Source organism: Danaus plexippus, chromosome 31, assembly GCF_018135715.1.
Source record: "Danaus plexippus chromosome 31, MEX_DaPlex, whole genome shotgun sequence".
NCBI classification, from domain to species: domain Eukaryota; kingdom Metazoa; phylum Arthropoda; class Insecta; order Lepidoptera; family Nymphalidae; genus Danaus; species Danaus plexippus.
In genome coordinates, this window is record NC_083558.1 from 1,713,664 (window position 1) to 1,734,612 (window position 20,949).

Genomic DNA, 20,949 nt, shown 5'->3' on the forward strand with positions numbered 1-20,949 from the left:
GATAATTCTTATAATAAGTACATTAATTATATTCTTGTTGTCAGTATATATGTGACTTGTGTTGTATTAATAATCACCTGGTATTGTAGAAGGTGCTATGTGTAGAAACACATGGGGTATGGTGAGAGCGGCTCGTGGGACACAGGGAGGGAATAGGGATTTGGTCGGTGGCTTGGATTGATAATTTTATTGTTATATATTTGTATAGCAAGAAATATATACATACATATTATAACTCACCTTGTTATCGGGTATCACAAGCAGTGGACCGTGTATAGAACAGAATTCATAAACAAAATCACCACATTCAGCACAAACTACGTATGAAAATATAAAATGACGGTTAGAATGACATTATAATTAAATAGTACTTAAAGTGGTTTAAGCAGTTGGTTAAATTTAAATAACTTACATATATATTCGTCTAATTTGGGTTCATCTGGTTCAAAGTAGTTTACACGAGGCTTGTTTCTTAATTTCAAGCTACTCATCATAGAATTCTTATAAAGATAATTATTATAAAGAGAAAGTTCTAAAAAAACTAAATAATCTAGAATATATCTTTAGAAAAAGTAATAACATTCAAACTACAAGAGACTACTGAATCCCGCCTATTACCTACCTTAAATAACGTCGAATATCCCGCCAAAAATATTTCAAACCTTTTTTTCCTTGTCTTTTCATTTTACATCACACAATATTAGGAATATGCATTAAAATTATTTAAAAAATATTTATTTTGTAATCATTTATTATGTATAGTATTTTTTAATAAAAAAGTAAAATAAGTAAGATCATTATTTTAGTTATTAATTACTTCTAAAAACTATTGAATATTGTTTTAGATATAATTTAGTATTATTTCCACAGTACGTTTTCGTTATCTATGTTTTAGAAAATGGGGGGAAAATGTATATTTTATTTTTAGAAAAAAATTCTGTCATTTAAATTATCAACATAATAGATAATAAGTATATTTAAAGTAATTATTGTTAAAAAATTTAAAATACAATCCCTTGCTTTGAGTCTATGTCAATATTTTAAAAATTCAATTTTCTTGTTGAATGGGTATTGTTAAATACAGTATCTATGTATTAATTATCGTATGTCTTATGTAAAGTTTTAATAAGCAAAGCTGCAGATTCCCTTTGTATTTAACCTAAGCTGTGAGCACTTAAAAGTGATTATGCTATATGGGTCAAATGTAATCGCTGAAATATTTTTTTGAAAGGTAAGTCTGGTTTCGAATAAAACCTGTGTTTGACTTTGTTTTAATTTTTGCAAATATTCCTTTTGCATATAAAATCAACACATTATGACGATAAATTTAGCTTAAGGTTTAATAAACTCAAGAAAATCGTAAATAGACAGTGCAAACATCAAAAAAACTTTTTCAGAGATATATTGTGTATCAACTTAATATTATTTCATGACTATATTCAGTTATTGTCCTCTAAAAGATATTTTTGTTAACTATAGTATTATAAGTTTGGCTCAAACCTGTTATTCTAGTGGGTGTTAATTAAAATAATCGACTATTATAGGCGTGCTCACAAAAGGTTTTATTAAAAATAAATAATAAAATTAATTGCTGAAGCCGTATATACAGCATACATGTACAAAATGATACTTGTATAACATTTAAAAATATAGAACCTTATAAATAATAATACATAGTTGAGATCATTTTAATTCTAAGCTGTTCGCATTACGTTACTTCCATCTTGACAGTCAGAAACTTAATATTGTAATGATTACATTTTAATATATTGTCAGTATCAAAGTTTTTCATACACAACACTTTACATAAAACAAGATATTTCTAGAAAGTTCTAGAAGGAATGGTCATTGAAGTAACTGATTATAGCTTCTGATAGAAGAGTATGACATTCATTTTTTATAATTTTATTATTGTTTAATTTTGTTATTGTGATGTTTGTATTGAACTTAAAATTACACAGTAATTTTATAATTAACCTTAATGTAAAGGTACACTTTAGAATGATTGTTAATTCTCAATCAAAGTTAACAAGTCCATTGATCTTCATCAATAATTGAAAATATATGAAAAATTTGCTAGTTATTTCTTGTTTTATAATTTTTATTATATATTTATATATAATTCTTTATATAAGGAACCACATAACTCTATTTCCTCACACAATATATCCTTAAGACATGGCAGTTGTCGGCTTGAATGTGACACTAGCAGCCAAGGTACAAATTATTTGAATTTGAATTTCATCTTGAAACTTCTTATAAGGACTCAACGCTCATTGATCTGAAAGATATTTGTTGTAAAGATGAAGGTAATTTATATATTAATATATATATTTAGTTAATACTCAATCATTTATGACTATGTCTCGGTACATATAACATAGTTGGACTAATTTAGACAAGGACTAACAGTAAACAAGGAATTTGATAATTTATATATCAAATAACTACAAACTAATGTATGTATAGATATACATTTATGCCTACAATGTATATACACAGTATGTGTGTGTGGGCGTGTGTCTGAGTGTGTGTCTATACTATGATATTATTATACATACTCTAATCCTCTACACATTTCCACTGGCCGCTCCTCGCCCTCTTCGGCCAGGGTTTCTTGAGATGCACGTGGTCTGTGTGGGCTCGCTGTTCACCGGCCGTGGTGAAGCTCTTCCCGCAGGTGTCACACTTGAACGGCTTCAGGCCCGTGTGGATCTGAAATCATGTTATAATAGCTCAGAACATTACTTAACTTGTCGGACAACATAGAATACTCTTCGAGATGTAATTACCTGTACAATATAGATTATAAATTAATTATGATAAATATTTATTTGTGGAACAATGAAGTGTAAGAGAAAATTATAACGAATTGTTATACAAGTTGAAAATGTAAGTAATATATTTGTTAAGTTTGAGAAAAAATATGTGTAGATTTTCATATACATAGGAAGAGTATAAAATGGTAGTGCAGGGGCTCATTATACTATCCTTAAGCTTTCCCAAAGGAATAAAAAATCCCTAGATTGTAAAGAAATTATTATTTTGTAAATAAAACCTTTTATGTGCGGTAGTTGCGAACTCTTGCCGGTGCAGTACGAAAAAGAAATGCATTCAGCTTATATAAGTCACTCAAACATTTACCACTATTTTAGTTCTCGTCACAAACACACACACACACACACACATATATATATATACACACACACACAACAATATATATATAAATATATACATACAAACATATGCCGTCTCCTGTTATTGAAGAAGGCGAAGTGTTTGCCACACAACGGACACTCGTACGTGGGTCTTGTTGCGGAGTGTACCCTCATGTGGAACACCAGGTTTGTCTTCTGGGTGAAGCTCTTGTCACACCTGTCACACTTGAACCGTTTCTCCCCAGTGTGGACCCACATGTGATCTTTCAACAGCGCCATACTCTGAAACATTAAGGATAGAGGGTAGATATATATTCTAACAATGATATCTAAGATTTTCGCGGGTATTCTTTGAAATAAAACTGATATATTACGAAATTACTACGACACTACTATTATTATTCACAACATACTCCTGACGTTTCGGTTACTAACTTCGGTTAAGGTCATTCACACTCATCTGTCCGTGACCACGGCTCCAAAGGAACCGAACGTCCTGAGTATGTTTTTAAAAATAAAAATAAACGCGTTTTAAATACGAGTAATATTAGTTTTATTTCTATGTTTTTTGTTCCATACATTTAAAAGATAACGGACAAGTAGAAATGTATCTCAGGTTACATTTAGTGAGTGACATTAATTTAAGAAATCATCATCATCATCATCATCAGCCTATGGGAGCCCACTGCTGAGCAAAGGCCTCTTCTCACACGGAGAAGGTTAGAGCATTAATCACCACGCTTGCTCAAGACGGGTTGGCGATTTCAATCTTATAATTTGAAATTATAAGACCAGGTTTCCTCACGATGTTTTCCTTCACCGTTCGTCACTGGTGTCTAAACACTCTTAGAAAGTACATATGATTCGGAAAAGATCACATTGGTACTTGCCAGGTTTCGAATCCGCGCCCTCACGTATGAGAGGCGGTCTTTAACCTCCAGGCCACCACGACTTCATTTAAGAAAATGTGGGTAGAAATATGTTCTATGCCTTTTTTTCCATATAATTATTTTTAAATACAATCCATAGTATCTGTTGTAACGTATCTTATTTTATAAGTCACTATTCCCTAATATGTGATACAAAAATTGACAGTGAAGTGTGCGTTAAGGTTCAATACAACTGCAAGTTTTATTACCGTTCGGTGTGAATGAAGCCTAACGTACAAAGAATGTATATAAAATTAACAATTCGAAATAACTACAGACATTTCAAAGTATAGTCGTGTGTGTTACACTTAAAAAGCAACAGTGACACCGCATAAGAGAGAGTAGGTTATATTTTTGCTTTACTTCAATGTGGCCTACTCACCTGGAATATCCGGCCGCAGTGTTCGCACATGGCCGGTGTCTTCATAGCCGGGTACTTGGTACGGTTCTTATCCGGGTGTGACCGACGGAAGTGCTGCGCGTATAGACGCAGGTCACGCAGCTGAAGACCGCACTGGAATAATTATAGCAGACTATACTATAAATATGTCTTTACTTCATTTGTGTATTTGGTACCCATAAGAAAGTAAATATATATATATATATATATATATATACATATGTATTAATGTATGTATGTGTGTCTGTGTGTGTATGCCTGTATGTATACCTGTTCGCACGTAACAGGTGAGGCATCACCAGTTTCTCTGACGTCCCTCCTTCTCGCGAGTCCTCTCTCACTGCTCATACTTTGAGAGTCGTTCCGGATACGATTACTGGAAACGTAACGACGCGATGGCTCAGTCGAGACAGTCTCTTCGAGAAGACATTTATTGAGTCACAGGTACGATCTTATATTGTATATTAATATTTATAATATTTAAAAGTATGTTTTTTTAAACATATAACGCTTGAAGTTGATAGAAAATAAATAACCTTAAATTTATCTTACAATTTAATTATAAAAGTTTCATCGAGAGAATTGCCATCGTTTCTAGATACGTGTTTAGAGAGAACAGAAACAAACACACAACAAATTCTTTATCCGCTGATAACATCAAGGAGATTTCGATACTGTTCTTAAACAATGTAATATATTCTACATATATATATCGCTCACGGGTCATTGTCGCTGCTATGTTTGGATGACAACTTCAGATGTCTAGAGTGCGCCTCCTCGGAGAGGAAGCGGACGTCGCATACCTCACAGAACGGACCAGTCAGTTCCACCTGGAATATATGAGGGTAGATACACAACAGCTACTGTTAGGAAGTGTAATTGACTCTACCCCCCACAACATGTCATACTATCATCGTGATAGGAACGTTTCAGGACTGGCAACTCTATATGCTCTACTATGTCCACTAATAAGAGCTTTAATAAGAGGGTATCAATTACGTGTCAGTCATATGTATCGGCATTGGTAAAGGCAGCGTCAGCATGTCATCTGAGTGCTAACTCCGCGCGGTTCCTGTTGTTGAGGCAGTCGAGAAAGAAAAAGAGGGGTTACCCCTTTTAGGCGTTTAGGACGGTCATTGTAGGTTAAAACCGGGCAAAATATTATCGCCGACAACAATTACAGCTCCGTATATGTCACGTGTCGGTACAGATCGCTGACAAAACAATGTACTGGACATAGTCTCATACTCTTCAATACAAAGCACTCTTGTTGGCGTGACACGTTCCTATTACGGTCGTAGTTACATACATATTGGGTGGTCATTTAAGTTTGATAAAAGATTTTTTCATGGAATTGCCAGTTAATGAGGTATTTACCCAGGTAACAGAGCGATTTGTTTGTTTAAAAATTGTTACTTGCTTAACATGACACTATAAGTGCGGGTACTCCTATATTGTACGAGATATACTATTATATATGTCAACTTACGTTTTTGTCGACAACTCTATGTTTTTTCTTCTTGTGGACGTCTACCCCCTTCTTGCTAACAAACGTGTACCCACACAACTCGCACACGAAGTCCGACACGTGCTTTATGCGGATGTGGCCCATGTAGGTGGTCAGTTTACTAGATAAATAAATTAAATTATATTTTTACATAGAAACAATAATTTGATATGTATATGCATTTCGATATGAAAATATAGAATGGATAATTTATTAACGCGAGCTGGAATCGAATCGGTGACTTCGGTGATATGTCGTCGAGTCGCAGCTAAACAAGCTGTCGAGTCTTAGTTCGTGAATTAAGAATTCTGTAATTTATGTTTAAGACTTTGTTAGAAGACCAATGCTTTTTTGGTGATATTTATTTGTTTTTTGGGGAATTTGTTGCAAATACAATATTTTTATTAATAACATAATATAAATATAGCTAATACTGACTCGAACTCGCTTGGACAGTGTGGACACTGGTACTTGGTGCCGGCGTGCCATTTCTCGTGTTCACGAGCTACACCCCTGGACGAGAAACACACATATATATACAAGGGTAAAGTTTAATGTATATGATTTTTTGTTAGATTGCTATGTTTATTACAATACCTGTTCCTGGTAACAAACGGACATCCCTTGCAGTTAAATTTCTCTGTGTGTTGCGCCGTCAGATGTTTTCTTAGAGCTCTCGCAGTCTTCAGGCGTGTTTTACATATAAAACACTCGTAGGCACCACTTTGCTGTAACATATATATATATATGATCGTCGTTGACGTAAAAATCACTTAACCAATATGAATTATATTCATTGCACTAAATAGAAATCTAGTTTAAACTTAAAGGGTTAATAAAGTTCTGTGCGACCAAGCATTCAGGAAAAAACTTACTAGTTTTTTGTACTTGATATATAAATAGTATTGTGTAACACACTTAAAACATCTTTGAATCGCATCACAAGGAACTTCCTGTTTTACCAAAAAATGTAAACAATCTCATAAATCTATCAAGATTTGTACGGTCATATAATTTTAACATAAGCTGTTGAAGTTAGTTTCTTTCTTGCTCTTTTTTAGCAACATAAATTATATCTTAGAATCTTTTCGAAATTATTATTTATGTTGTTGTAAGAAAAAATAAAGGGGGATTAAATAAAAGGGTCTTCATTGGCTCTGTCATGGTTATTATTATTAACCGTATACTTATTACGGTCAAACGAATAATTATTACGGTTAACCAAATGGTTATTACGGTAAAACGCATGGTCATTGCGCTTTATCATATAGTTGTTATGATTAACCATATAGCTATTCCGGTTAACCGAATAGTTATTCCGTTCACCACACCAACCTCGCTGTGTCTCACGACATGTGCTTCATATCTATCTCTGATGAGGAATCCTCTGTAACAGGTCAGACATTTGTACGGCGAGTGTCTATACGACGCCGATTCCTGTCGCTTTTCTATCTCAGCGATCTGCTCGTCGTAAGTGAGAGTCGTTATAGTGAACAACGATTCGTCCAAGTTATCGGTTTTGCGACGTTTAACATCGGATTTTTTGTACCTTGAAAACGGATTTTTTTGTTAATGTTTTGAATAACTTAATTTTCGGATATTATTTAATGATTCTGTTTATGACTGGGACTAAAAAAATTGTTTGTTACGTCGTGTGCGTAATCGATATTATTTGTCAGACTAAATTGAATATGTATAGTTTAAAATTATACTGCGTTTATTGGATGCGACATTTATTACTGTATTTTAAATTTTCTTTACGTTTCATTTGCTTTATAATAACCGTGACAACGGAAACGAGATAATTTGTAAAGTGAAACATTAGTACTGCGTATTATAGCCGAAATATATATATACATATTGTTTAACTTAGTCATTGTATCTAATATTGATATCATTTATTGTGGGATAATACTCATGACTACAAGAAGGCTTATTTTTCTATAGAATTCTAGAATTTTTTATTTATTATAATATAAACGAAATAAAACACTTTTACATCTATAGTATTAATACTTACTTATCCATTGTTATGGACGGACTGTCGTTCTCATCGTTCTTTTTAATTTTAACTTCTTTTCTCTTCTCTATTTTAACTTTCTTCTTCCTCACCTTTTTCTTCTTGCAGACTTCGCTCAGTGTTATCTCGTCGCTGTCGTTTAAAACCGGATACTCCTCGAAGAATATCTCATTGTTACTCTCATCTTTTATCTCGGGTTCGTTCTTGATATCATTAATATCATTATCATTATAATCATTAAAGTCCGTGTCATTATTTTCTTCTGTTTTGATCTCGTCATTAATTTCATAATCATATTCGTTTGTCTCATATATTTTCTGTATTAGGGTAGTTTTAAATTTTTTGAATGTCCTATTTATTGATTTTACATCTCTTAATGTTATCTGTTGAATAGAAATTCATTTTATTAAAAACGTTAAGTAGATTTTAGCTTCAGTTTTGCCAGAATATAATTATACTGTCATAAGAATACTAATGTCATTTAGTTTTCCATGAAATGTCATTAAACTTGTTCATGAATATCAGTTGTAAAAAGATGACAAATCGACTATTTTAGTAGCATTTGAACAATCGAACAATATATATATATATTTTTATTTAGACTGTCATTCTTATACTATTGTTAGTTATGTCCGTGTACTGCACTATTTATAAGTGGGAAACTTCTGTGGCACAGAGAGCTTTAGATATATATAAATGATAAGGACTTTTTTATATGTAAAGGGTCAAATGAGCAGACTGTCTACTTGATGGGAAGTAGTCACCGGTATTAATGCCGACCTTGGTTGTGGGAGAAAGAGAGGAGAGGGTGGGAAACAGAAAGAGCAACCGTGTCTCTCACTCATCGGACGACACGCAGCCATTAAAGACTACTTCACACGGATCTTCTGTGAGAGGTCGGTACTTCCCCGGTCGGTCCAGCCCATGTTTGAGCTGCAGTAACTTGAGCACAGCTCAGCCTGGCTTAAATTTAAACTAGGCTCTACCACCCCTAAAGCGCATAAGAGTTTCTGGTTATCACTTAACTGATAATTCAACATAGAATAGGGTAAAATCAAAACTACCTCTTAAAGGGTATGCAAAGAGAGGTCATAGAATAATTTTGTTCTACAAACGTCACCCGAACTCCATAATGAAGATTCTGAATTGCGGATTACATGACGATTACCGCAATATATAAAACCTGTTTAGATAATAATTATCTAGATACTTTTAATAAAATCTATTTGTCACAGATATATTAATCTGTATTTCCTTTGGTCACGCGTGAACGGTGGAACCGATTTCACTATTATATTTTTTAGAATGGTAACTTATGAGAGGGTCATCTATTTCGTAACGTAACGCGTTACGGCGCCACATTGACTTCTGTCAAGCGTTCCGAGACGCACATTGTTTAGTGTTTGTCATTGTCAGGAAAAGGTTCTCATGAAAAGAAATTAACAAAAATTAACTTTATTATAAACAATTTTACATACATATAGTCCTCATATACGTCAGGAATACTCACAGTTCTGTCCAAATCCAATTTGTTAAGCAGCTCATCGCATCTGATAGCTTTAGCCCTGAAGCTATCAGCGTTCCTCAACCGCACGCTACACTCCCAGCATATACGATGCGGTAATCTATCGTGTGGATTGATCTACAATTTACGACATTTATTATGACAAACGAATGAAGTTACAGAAGGGCTGTATCTGAAATAGTGGATTTGGAATGACGTCACTAACCTAAACGTACGTGCGGAACCAATGTAAAAGAATTTTTTTTTATTAAACTTAAAAAAATATATTAAATACCTTAGGTATTTCAATGAATAGAAATTGAAATGCGACCATAATAGATTTTTTCTATTCAATAGTTTAATATATACGTCACTATGTTTAACATTCAGTGACGACACACATTGAGGAGTGTTCACGGATTGATGTATTATATGTGTGTGTGAGTTGTGGTAGTGTGTGTGATGTTTAACATTCAGTGACGCCACACACATTGAGGAGTGTTCACGGATTGATGTATTATATGTGCGTGTGTGAGTCGTGGTAGTGTGTGTGATGTTTAACATTCAGTGACGACACACACATTGAGGAGTGTTCACGGATCGATGTATTGTATGTGTGTGTGAGACGTGATAGTCTATATATGTACATATATGTCTACATATGTATATACTTACAAGTATATTCGTGATCCGTTCAAACATCGTACTAACTCCGTCTTCTGTTATGTCATACATTTTGACATCTATCGACAAACATACTCTGCACACCTGAAAACCGACCTCACGTTGAGTGTTGCCCGCTCGTTGAAGGTAGACGGGTATGAAAATTATTTGACTTATTCGGATACTACTTTTATTGTTTATCTACATGAGCACGACCTATCGGATCCTTTACAGAGACCGTGATCACAAGACGAGATGAGTGTCGGTCAGTAGTTATATTTATATATATATATAAATAATAAAAAACGCTTAGTATCCGAAAAACTTAGTAACATTTACATGTCATTATCTTATTTGTAATTACACATATATGGTGTAGGGTTACATTTAGGGTTGTCATTAATGATTTTAAACATAGTAAGTGCTTGTCCACAATGAATATATCTAAGTTAATATTCTTTCATGGCAATTGTAGAATGTATATTATACGTTATAATAAAATAAATTGTCTATTAAACTCACCCTTTTATCCGCTGCCGAGTCTAATTCATCCGATGTTATCTACGCAATAAATTGATATTAAATTTGATTGATATAAAAGTTTATTTACAGAAATTATCTTGTTTCGTTGGCTCTACTTTGTACTGTGCAGGACGATTTCTATATAATCGTTTTTTTTTTGGGTAACATATAAAGAGCTTGTATAGATTATATAAATTTAAGTTTGATGCGAATTTCACTTAAGATAATCTTAATCAAGTACTTACAAATACCGGTAATGGCACTGCATCGGCTTTGACCTTTTTTACGCCACATTTTGTGACGTAGAATGAATCTTCAGTAAAATGTTCAGAGCACACCACGCTGTGATAAAAACGGAGTTCGGGTTATAAAAATAATGAAATTTTACGTTTTAGCCAGTTAATGGTGGTTACAAAACATTTTTAAAATTTTTCAAAATGGTGGAGAACTAAATTTGCTCACAATAATTCAAGGTTTCTTTAAACATACTTAAAAAAACTGTTTTACGTTTAAAAACATTTTCATTTAAAATAAAAATTAAAGTAAAAATTTTGTATTGCCTATTAAAATTATTGATTATAAAGTTAGTGATTGTTAGAAAATACATATATATTTGGTAATATGTTCTTAAATATCAACTATTACTTAACACATGTATACTCAGTAGATATCAATTTTTTTTTTATTATTGTCTGTCTGTTAACCATCTAATCTGTGGAACGGCTCAACTGATTTTGATTGAAGTTTCCTTGGAAAATAGGTATGATAAATAGTAACTGAGACTACACTATTCAAAATATTGTTTACTTTTATTACTATTAATAATATTGCATACAGATAAAGTTGTGGGTAGAGCTGCTATAACATACCTTGGATCTTTGGATTCCCATTCTGTCATACCGAGAGCATCAATCCATGTGGTGCGGAGGATATCCTCTTTGGGGAATCTGAAAAAAAATATTTTTTGTTACATCCATAAGTACCAAATATATATATATATATATATTAAATTCATCTTACATAAATAAGATATTAATAATAATAATATTTTTTAATTCAAAAAAAAAAATTAAATAAAATAGTATGGAAAAAATATCACAATTATATATGTAGATTAAACAAGTAATTGTACACAGAATATATTTGAATTTATATAAATATATACATATATATAAATTAATAAACTGAATGTCACTTAAATAAATATATGTTGAAATTGTTCATTCTTTAGTCAATTTAAATTATGAGAACACAGATAACATATTTTACATCACAATGAATTTTAAAGACAACTATCTTTAATCCCCATCTTCTCCATGTCACTACCATAGTTATTGTATTAAATTAAAGTCTCTATATAATTTAAATATAAAAAAATTTTCAATTATATTATTGGTAACGTAAAATTTAACGTAAAATTCTAATAGGATATATATTATAATTTAAATTGACGCTATGGGATGAGTGCATCGGAGGTAATGTAGTTGGCATGTAATGTTTATTTATGAATGAAACTCACGGGTGAAAGGTGATACTGTCGTTCCTTGTCGCCTTCCGGTTGTCATTTGGGCAGTTTTTAACACAGCACTTCATTTTAAAACTATTTATTGTAAATAATCTAAACACGTAAACCTATATGAATATGTTGTGACATTGAAGCGATGATATCCCACACGCTGGGTAAATAAATTAATAACCGTATTAGAGTATGAAATGCTTGTTTCGTTTTAAATTTAATTGATTATATTATTGTTTACGGTTTGTTCAGTTTTTACGATTTCTGTAACAAATTGACACCCTTCAAAAGTGACAGTTCTTGATTTCAAGGTTGCCAAAACTATCAAGGACGCCAAGCACACATTGCAACAAATATAAATAAAAATCGATGTTTAGCATGCTGTAAGAATATATATATATATTTTTAAATAACTATCACAAACCATTCCAAACGTTCCTACCTTTTGCAATTTTTCACATAATGATAAACGTATACTCTGTGCCATACTTGAGAAATATCTTAAATGAGCCTAGAAAATAGCGTTTTCCTTTTTACTCATATATCCATTATATTTCTTAGAAAGAGAGGTTGAATAAAAATATAAATATGTTTACATGTCATACAAACCTTTGTTATCCGACATATTTCAAATGACATTTGATTCTATTAAGTAATATACTTGTCTCTATCAACTTCGAGGCGTGAGAGCGAGCTGGAGATATTGATTGGTTGTAATAGGATTTTGATAGGTTGAAATTTATTATTGTTTCTATCATTATCATTGAGTTTATTCTATAGTGTAGGATAAAATTTTTATAATTAAAAATATGTTACTTGCCTCGATATTCAAAGAAATATAAATGTAGATGTAAATTATGTGTTTCTAATACGACTATATATGTATGAATGTAATGTATCCTAGTGAACGACAAAATGCGTTGCTGTGTACCGTTTTGTAAAAATGCTTTTAAAAACAGTATTAAATCTGAGGAAACGACGTTTTACTTGTAAGTGATAAACTTAAATGAGAGATATGTATAAAATACAGAAGTTATAATTCACTCGAGCCGCTATTTGTATAAATTTTCATAGATAGTTAAATTTTTAGTTTTCCAAACGATGCGAAAATGAAGACGTCTTGGTTGAGCTTGTTAGGGTTACCGCAATGGGTTCCTCGTAGTTTGGTGTGCTCTGACCATTTTAAGGACGACGATATTTGTGAAGTCGAAGGTGGCGAGAGGAAACTCCTACCAGGAGCTGTACCTAAAGCTGTTACTACACCAGTGAACAGCACTGTTACACAGGTACTATAAGTTTGATAGTTAATTACCTTACCTTAATATGATTACAAACTTATCATATAGTACATTGTTTAAAAATATATATTTTTATAAATTATTTAAGAATATACTAACATATTATTTACAATTGTTATTCTCGTTTTAAAAGTTAAGATTATTAACCGAAAAAGATTAATATTGTATATATATATATATCACTACTTATGTTGCAGGTATGTCGTATATGCTTGGGGGCAGATATGAGAGTCTACCCGATACTAAATCCCGATCTTCAGCAGACATTTATATTACTCACAGGCATGAACGTAAGTAGACACTATAGGAAGTAATTTTCATCACTAGCTGAGTTCAAAACTTATTAAATATATATATATATATATATATATTTAAAGTAAACTAGCCTATGTCAGTACCTATCATATCAGTGAAAATTCAATCAAATCAGTCCTGTCGTTTCAGTTAGCCTGTATAAACAGAAAAAATCACAATCCTATTTTGATATATATTTACAAATAGACAATACAGTTTTATATATATTTTTTTATACTTTAATATACTAAGGAGGTTTATTAACTGTTAAAAAGTCACTGAATACGCTGGAAGACTTGCTTGTGGATGTTATATACACAAGTTTCACGTTTTACTCACCACAAAGTATTTACTAAATTTGTACATACAAATAATGTAACCGGTACCGCCATCTATAAATACTGTTTGTGTCTTAATTGTCTTTAAATAGAAACTGTCAGTATTTGTATAGCTATCTTATATAAATTAACATATTTTTTTTTTCAGATATACAAAGATGACTACCTGCCTCAGAATCTTTGTATCGAATGCATGCAAAGATTAAAAAATTGCTATAAATTTAGAACGCAGACGTTACAGGCGCAGACTATTATTGTGGATCTCATTAGAATAGGCAATGTGAGTGACATTAAAATTCATATACACATAATGAATTTAGACGTCATAGATAATAAATATTGTAATTAGTATATTTTCTCAAATAGAAAAAGTAATATTCAAATATATCATAGAAATATATTTTTGTTATATTAAAAATATTTATTAGTATGGCCTAAATGGTGACATAATTATGGAAATAAAATGAAATTACACACACACACACACACACACATATATATATATATATCTTTTTCCTTTAATCACAGTTCACAACAGAAGCTATAAAATCATTAAATCACAATCCCAAATGGAAACTGCAAATGCAGAGATTTGATGCGAACCACTGCGATGCATACATTAACAAAGAGGACGTGAACCCCATACAAGAGATCGTTATAGAGGAACAGGTTAAAATTGAAAAGGAATTTATTAACGAGCAAGACACAGTCGCTATGGGCTACACAACAGATGACAGTCTGCCACTAGAGACGCAGAGAACCAAAGCCAAGAAGACAAAGAAGAAGAAAGAGAAGAAGATACAGGAACCGAAGGTAGATAGGAGGAGAAAGCCGTTCCTTAACGATGACCTGAATGAGAGTCTGTTCACTATCACCGATCTGACCTTGGAGGAACAAATAGCTGATATCCAGAAGAGACAGGAGAGTTCTAACTTCAAGAATTCAGTGTACAAGTGTATGGAGTGCTTTAAGGGTTTCCTTGATGAAGGAGCGTACAACGGACATATGACAAGGCATACTACTGTAAGTATATATATGTAGAGAATTCGGTTATCAAATTTAAATAATCTATGTAAATATAGTTACACCGTCCTCTTCCTTAATTAAGAATTTCTATCATTATAAAATTTTATCATAATCTGTTCAGACTTTTGAATCCAGTTAAAAATATCTGAAATATCGTCACAATATAAAGAAACATCTATTGTATCCCAATCCTGATATTTTATAAATTGTAGGTAGATTAACTGTTCTAATTATTTTCCACACAACCAAAGGTATTAGTTATTCTGTTTTCTCATCATATAGTCTTGATATAATAATTTTTACGTAATCTAACTTTCAAAATCAACAACTCTAAAAATTGTATTAAAAACGAACTAAGGTCGTTAACCCCAGATCCATATCGTCTCGGGGTTAACGACCCGAGCTTTGTGTCTATACAAATTAATTTAACATTCCAGCAATGCGGTGAATATTGTTGTGAAATTTGTAAGACACATTTCAAACACTCACATGCCTTGAGGAAACACACGACGGCGCATCACGCGCAGAGGTTCAATTGTAACCGGTGTGCTTTCGTTACTACACACAGGTGAGTGCTGTGAGTGAGTGAGTGAGTGAGTGAGTAGATGAATGAATAAGTAGTGATGACTGAATCAATTAATAAATGAGTGAGTGAATATTGATTGAAGATTAAATGATTGAATTACTTAATCATTCATTATGTGAGTGAAGAATGAGTGAGTGAACGATATATTGGAAAGAATAATGAAGACGACTTTTGCTTTACTGGAATATAATTTTTGGATGCCTTTGTGAGAAGAAAATTTAATTTTGTTGTTATATTAATTTCTTTTAAATGAATTTACTTTATATACAAAATTAATCAAGTTATTTATTACATTGACAGACAAACAGCACGACTCCACGAGCGATGGCACAAGGGCACCAAATACGAGTGTCCGCACTGTAATGAAGTGTTCCTGTGAGTCAATGACGAAGTCAATGTCACAGTCAATGTCGGAGTCATGCTGACTTTGACTTTATTATTTTGTGATCCAAGTCATAGTTTTGCCCTGAAAGTATTTTACAGTAACCTTACTCGAATTATCATCGTCACACTACACACGCAGCGTTTCCAGTTTTCATGTGCGGTGTATTAAGAGTGTTTACTGTGACGATTCAGAACTCATATTAAGGTTATATAAATACGATTTATGCTATAATATATATATTTTTCTACGATATCAAAACTTCAGGCTCAAGTTTAACTCTATTCTGCCAACAATGTTATTGTTACAGTAAATTCACAACCTACATGGGACACATTCGCATCAAACACCCGTCGGATTTCGTGTGCGCTCTGTGCGGTTATTGCTTCGTCAGTCAGAAGGGGATAGATTTGCACAAGAAACTGAAACACAGATTACATCTCGGACAGGTATTATACTGTGTCGCCGCGTGAAGCCGCGGGAATAATGTAGTGTGCAACGAACGAACCGCTTAGACTTCAGAATAAAATTCAGATAGAAAATAATATATTATGACTAAATAAAAAATATAATATATATATATATTATTCTCATGTCCCAGATACATAATTGGAGAGTTTCTTGAAAATCCGTTTAGTAGATTTCGGATGAAAGCAACAAACACGCGTCCTAACAAAATTTAAATTAATTGATGAATTCCCAGATCCCGGAGGACGGGCCGCTCTGTGAGCTATGCGACGTACGCTTCATATCACAAGAGGCTTACAAGCGACACCTCAGCGTCTCCGCGAGACACGCTGGCGACGAGTGAGTATCGCGGATAAGATATGTCCGATAATATTTTCGGGACTTTTCGAGACTTTCATCACTCATGGTCCGAGATTTTCATCACTTACTGTTACAAATTTTTGTCTCTTGCCGCTCTAGGTATTCCTTATTTACTGTTATATAAATGAATACTCGCGAAAGTATTAGATCTCATTACTGTTCTGTTATTTCACTATTCAATGCCGGATATGAATGCCTCGAAGATAGCTATATATCCCGAAATCCGAATAGAATCTTTCCCATTCGTAATTATAGTCTGATTGTAGTTAACGAATTAAAATATACATACAGATTAAATGGAATTTAATATTCGGCAATTAATTAAGTTTTCGAGATATTCACAATCTATGAATATCCCGAATAATTTATTCGAGATATTTTGATATATCATATATTATTTACAACAGAATATCCAAGGATCCCAGCAAACCGAAACGCGGAAGAAAATCAAGGGACGCCCTCGACAAAGATGACAGCGAAAAAAACGACTTAAACGACAAGAAAGTGTATCCGAGTCAAGTCAGAAAAGCAGAAGGTCCTATACCGTGCGAGCAAGTAGGGACAATATATTATGTTACCTTGGAAATTCATTAATTATATGTACTTTAAGAAAAAACTAGGTCCATTGTATGTGCCCTAAGTTAATCCTAGATTGCTTAACAACTAATAACTCGTAGTCTTTGATATAATAATTCAGATAATATAAATATGTTTGTATGTTATCTAACAGTGCGGCATGCAGTTAGAGGACTCGCGCGCCTACCACGCTCACTTCAGACGGAACCATCCCGACAAGAACAGGACCAACTACCCCAGCATGAAGTCGCCCTGCATGTGCGAGGTGTGCGGCAGGATGTTCCAGGTCGGCCCGCACGCGCACAGACACACACACACACACACACAAAGGCACACGCATATATATATATATATGTATATATATATATACATATATGTGCATGGACAGTAGTGTTATCACCATTTACATAATTCAATCTGTGTGGATAGGGAAACCAGAACTTGTGTATATTTATGTCCGTGTGTATGTCACTGACCTCCTAAACGGCTCGAGCGATTCGAATGAATTTTGTATGCATTTGTGTGGCCCCAGACGGATTGGGTTCACAACTCAGCCCGGCAGATGGCGCTGTCTGTATCTAGATCATTTAAAATGAAATGCTGCAGACGTTATTGTATTTAAAATTAAAAAAAAAATGTCACTCTATGTCACATAACATAAAATGTGAGGTAATGACTGAAATTTCCTTTGATGGAAATTAAACTTAAAAATAAAAATTTGTCAAACCAAAAAAGTCACATATCCAGACCCAATTCTTTTAAATGATTTTTTTTTTCATAATAATATATATATATACATATATATTTTAGAGTCACGCATTGTTGAAAGACCATCGCTGGGTGCATACAAACGAGAGGCCATTCGCCTGTGAGTGCGGCAAGAGGTTCCGCATGAAACAACGCCTGGTCGCGCACAGAAGGGTACACAGACAGACCAGGCACTACACATGTGCTCTGTGCGGGAAAGGATTCAGCACACACAGCAACAGGCAGAGACATATGATTGTACGTGTATTTATTCTTCATATAAACAATGCTATGTATATATTTGTATTGAAAATGAATGCAAATAATTGTGTTTATGTTAAAAAACAAAATTTTTAATATACCTTATATGTCTGTATATGTTAAGTAATAAATTTACCATACATATATATATATATATATATATTTACAGATTCACACCGGGCTAAAACCATTTAAGTGTGAGATGTGCGGCAAATGTTTTAAGCATGCCAGCGAGAAACGGGCTCACATAACATATGTACATCTGAAGAAGCCCTGGCCGAAGAGATCACGGGCGAAGAGACAAGGACAGAATATAACAGGTATGGCGAGCGCGAGCGAGATAGACATACAAGGATGGAACGATCCGAAGATAGATCTGATGATGGACAAACAGTATTTCAATGTCAAGATGTAGTCCGTATATCATCTCATGTAAGCTATATTTATATTGTAACTTATTCTGTATTAAATAACTTATATTGTATTTGTTTTAATTATTAATGGAGGATAAAATTTAAGTTCTGTGTTATGTTAAAACTCAGAATTAACTAAAAACTAAAATACAAGGAGAATTTATTGGTTTACAAATTGTCATATGAAAATTATAATACTTATGAGAAAGTGGGCTGAAATAAAAATAAGTAGTTATTACCTTAATATGAGAAGGTGGGGCGAAATTAATAACTATTACCTTATTTTGAGAAGGTGGGTGAAATAAAAATAAATAACTATTACCTTATTTTGAGAAGGTGGGTGAAATAAAAATAAATAGCTATTACCTTATTATGAGAAGGTGGGTGAAATAAAAATAAATAGCTATTACCTTATTTTGAGAAGGTGGGTGAAATAAAAATAAATAACTATTACCTTATTTTGAGAAGGTGGGTGAAATAAAAATAAATAGCTATTACCTTATTTTGAGAAGGTGGGTGAAATAAAAATAAATAACTATTACCTTATTTTGAGAAGGTGGGTGAAATAAAAATAAATAGCTATTACCTTATTTTGAGAAGGTGGGTGAAATAAAAATAAATAGCTATTACCTTATTATGAGAAGGTGGGTGAAATAAAAATAAATAACTATTACCTTATTTTGAGAAGGTGGGTGAAATAAAAATAAATAGCTATTACCTTATTTTGAGAAGGTGGGTGAAATAAAAATAAATAACTATTACCTTATTTTGAGAAGGTGGGTGAAATAAAAATAAATAACTATTACCTTATTTTGAGAAGGTGGGTGAAATAAAAATAAATAACTATTACCTTATTTTGAGAAGGTGGGTGAAATAAAAATAAATAACTATTACCTTATTTTGAGAAGGTGGGTGAAATAAAAATAAATAACTATTACCTTATTTTGAGAAGGTGGGTGAAATAAAAATAAATAACTATTACCTTATTTTGAGAAGGTGGGTGAAATAAAAATAAATAACTATTACCTTATTTTGAGAAGGTGGGTGAAATAAAATAAATAACTATTACCTTATTTTGAGAAGGTGGGTGAAATAAAAATAAATAACTATTACCTTATTTTGAGAAGGTGGGTGAAATAAAAATAAATAGCTATTACCTTATTACGAGAAGGTGGGTGAAATAAAAATAAATAGCTATTACTTTATGACGAGAAGGTGGGTGAAATAAAAATAAATAACTATTACCTTATTTTGAGAAGGTGGGTGAAATAAAAATAAATAACTATTACCTTATTTTGAGAAGGTGGGTGAAATAAAAATAAATAACTATTACCTTATTTTGAGAAGGTGGGTGAAATAAAAATAAATAACTATTACCTTATTTTGAGAAGGTGGGTGAAATAAAAATAAATAACTATTACCTTATTTTGAGAAGGTGGGTGAAATAAAAATAAATAACTATTACCTTATTTTGAGAAGGTGGGTGAAATAAAAATTAATAGCTATTACCTTATTTTGAGAAGGTGGGGCGAAATAAAAATAAATAACTATTACCTTATTATGAGAAGGTGGGGCGAAATAAAAATAAATAGCTATTGCCTTATTATGAGAAGGTGGGGTTCACAGATTGATGTATTATATGTGTGTGTGTGTGTGTGGTAGTAGGGCGTGTCATGTTTATTTTATGTAATTCAATATATTGCTTATACATTTGATATAAGTAATATCTTAATACACTTCTCAATATAAACTCTGTGTAAAATTGTTTTATGTCATGACAACAAATTTTCAAGGGATGATTTAATTTTTGTACATATAACATATTTAAATGAATGAAATTCGCGAAAATCTTAAATCTCATTACATATTACATATGTTTCAAAAATATTCAGGAAAAAAATTGCTTTGGCTTCAACGGAAGTAAAACATTTGATATCTTAATGATTTTAACAACGAAATATAGATCAATAAAATGTATATT

The 20,949-nt window shown here is 32.4% G+C and overlaps 2 protein-coding genes across 2 annotated transcripts; one reads left to right on the forward strand and one right to left on the reverse strand.

Moving 5' to 3' along the window:
* Positions 1-1,576: 1,576 nt before the first annotated feature.
* LOC116778251 (zinc finger protein 729-like) lies at positions 1,577-12,564 on the reverse strand. The gene is made up of 17 exons (XM_032672196.2): positions 12,223-12,564; positions 11,573-11,650; positions 10,949-11,045; positions 10,704-10,742; positions 10,194-10,286; positions 9,525-9,656; positions 8,015-8,397; positions 7,330-7,543; positions 6,592-6,722; positions 6,433-6,507; positions 5,977-6,115; positions 5,208-5,317; positions 4,758-4,863; positions 4,470-4,601; positions 3,240-3,440; positions 2,562-2,715; positions 1,577-2,281 (listed from the first exon to the last, which is right to left on the reverse strand). Exons 1-16 carry the CDS (start codon positions 12,294-12,296, stop codon positions 2,563-2,565), a joined length of 2,157 nt encoding a protein of 718 aa, XP_032528087.2. The 5' UTR covers positions 12,297-12,564; the 3' UTR covers positions 1,577-2,281; position 2,562.
* A 412-nt stretch (positions 12,565-12,976) lies between these two features.
* Positions 12,977-19,039, forward strand: LOC116778479 (zinc finger protein 879-like). The gene is made up of 13 exons (XM_061525859.1): positions 12,977-13,208; positions 13,310-13,505; positions 13,715-13,807; positions 14,298-14,429; positions 14,678-15,172; positions 15,613-15,743; positions 16,062-16,136; positions 16,454-16,592; positions 16,847-16,950; positions 17,379-17,526; positions 17,702-17,833; positions 18,358-18,552; positions 18,725-19,039. Exons 1-13 carry the CDS (start codon positions 13,135-13,137, stop codon positions 18,968-18,970), a joined length of 2,160 nt encoding a protein of 719 aa, XP_061381843.1. The 5' UTR covers positions 12,977-13,134; the 3' UTR covers positions 18,971-19,039.
* Positions 19,040-20,949: the final 1,910 nt, after the last annotated feature.

What these genes read in the sequence shown, in the direction of transcription:
- LOC116778251 (XM_032672196.2), bottom strand. Translation starts at nt 12,296, where the DNA reads ATGAAGTGCTGTGTTAAAAACTGCCCAAATGACAACCGGAAGGCGACA. An exon ending in ACTCGGCAGCGGATAAAAGG is followed by an intron (nt 10,287 to 10,703) that starts GTGAGTTTAATA and finishes GTCGGTTTTCAG; the next exon opens with GTGTGCAGAGTATGTTTGTC. An exon ending in CCGTCCATAACAATGGATAA is followed by an intron (nt 7,544 to 8,014) that starts GTAAGTATTAAT and finishes TCCGTTTTCAAG; the next exon opens with GTACAAAAAATCCGATGTTA.
- LOC116778479 (XM_061525859.1), top strand. Translation starts at nt 13,135, where the DNA reads ATGCGTTGCTGTGTACCGTTTTGTAAAAATGCTTTTAAAAACAGTATT. An exon ending in TATTACTCACAGGCATGAAC is followed by an intron (nt 13,808 to 14,297) that starts GTAAGTAGACAC and finishes TTTTTTTTTCAG; the next exon opens with ATATACAAAGATGACTACCT. An exon ending in CACTGTAATGAAGTGTTCCT is followed by an intron (nt 16,137 to 16,453) that starts GTGAGTCAATGA and finishes TTATTGTTACAG; the next exon opens with TAAATTCACAACCTACATGG.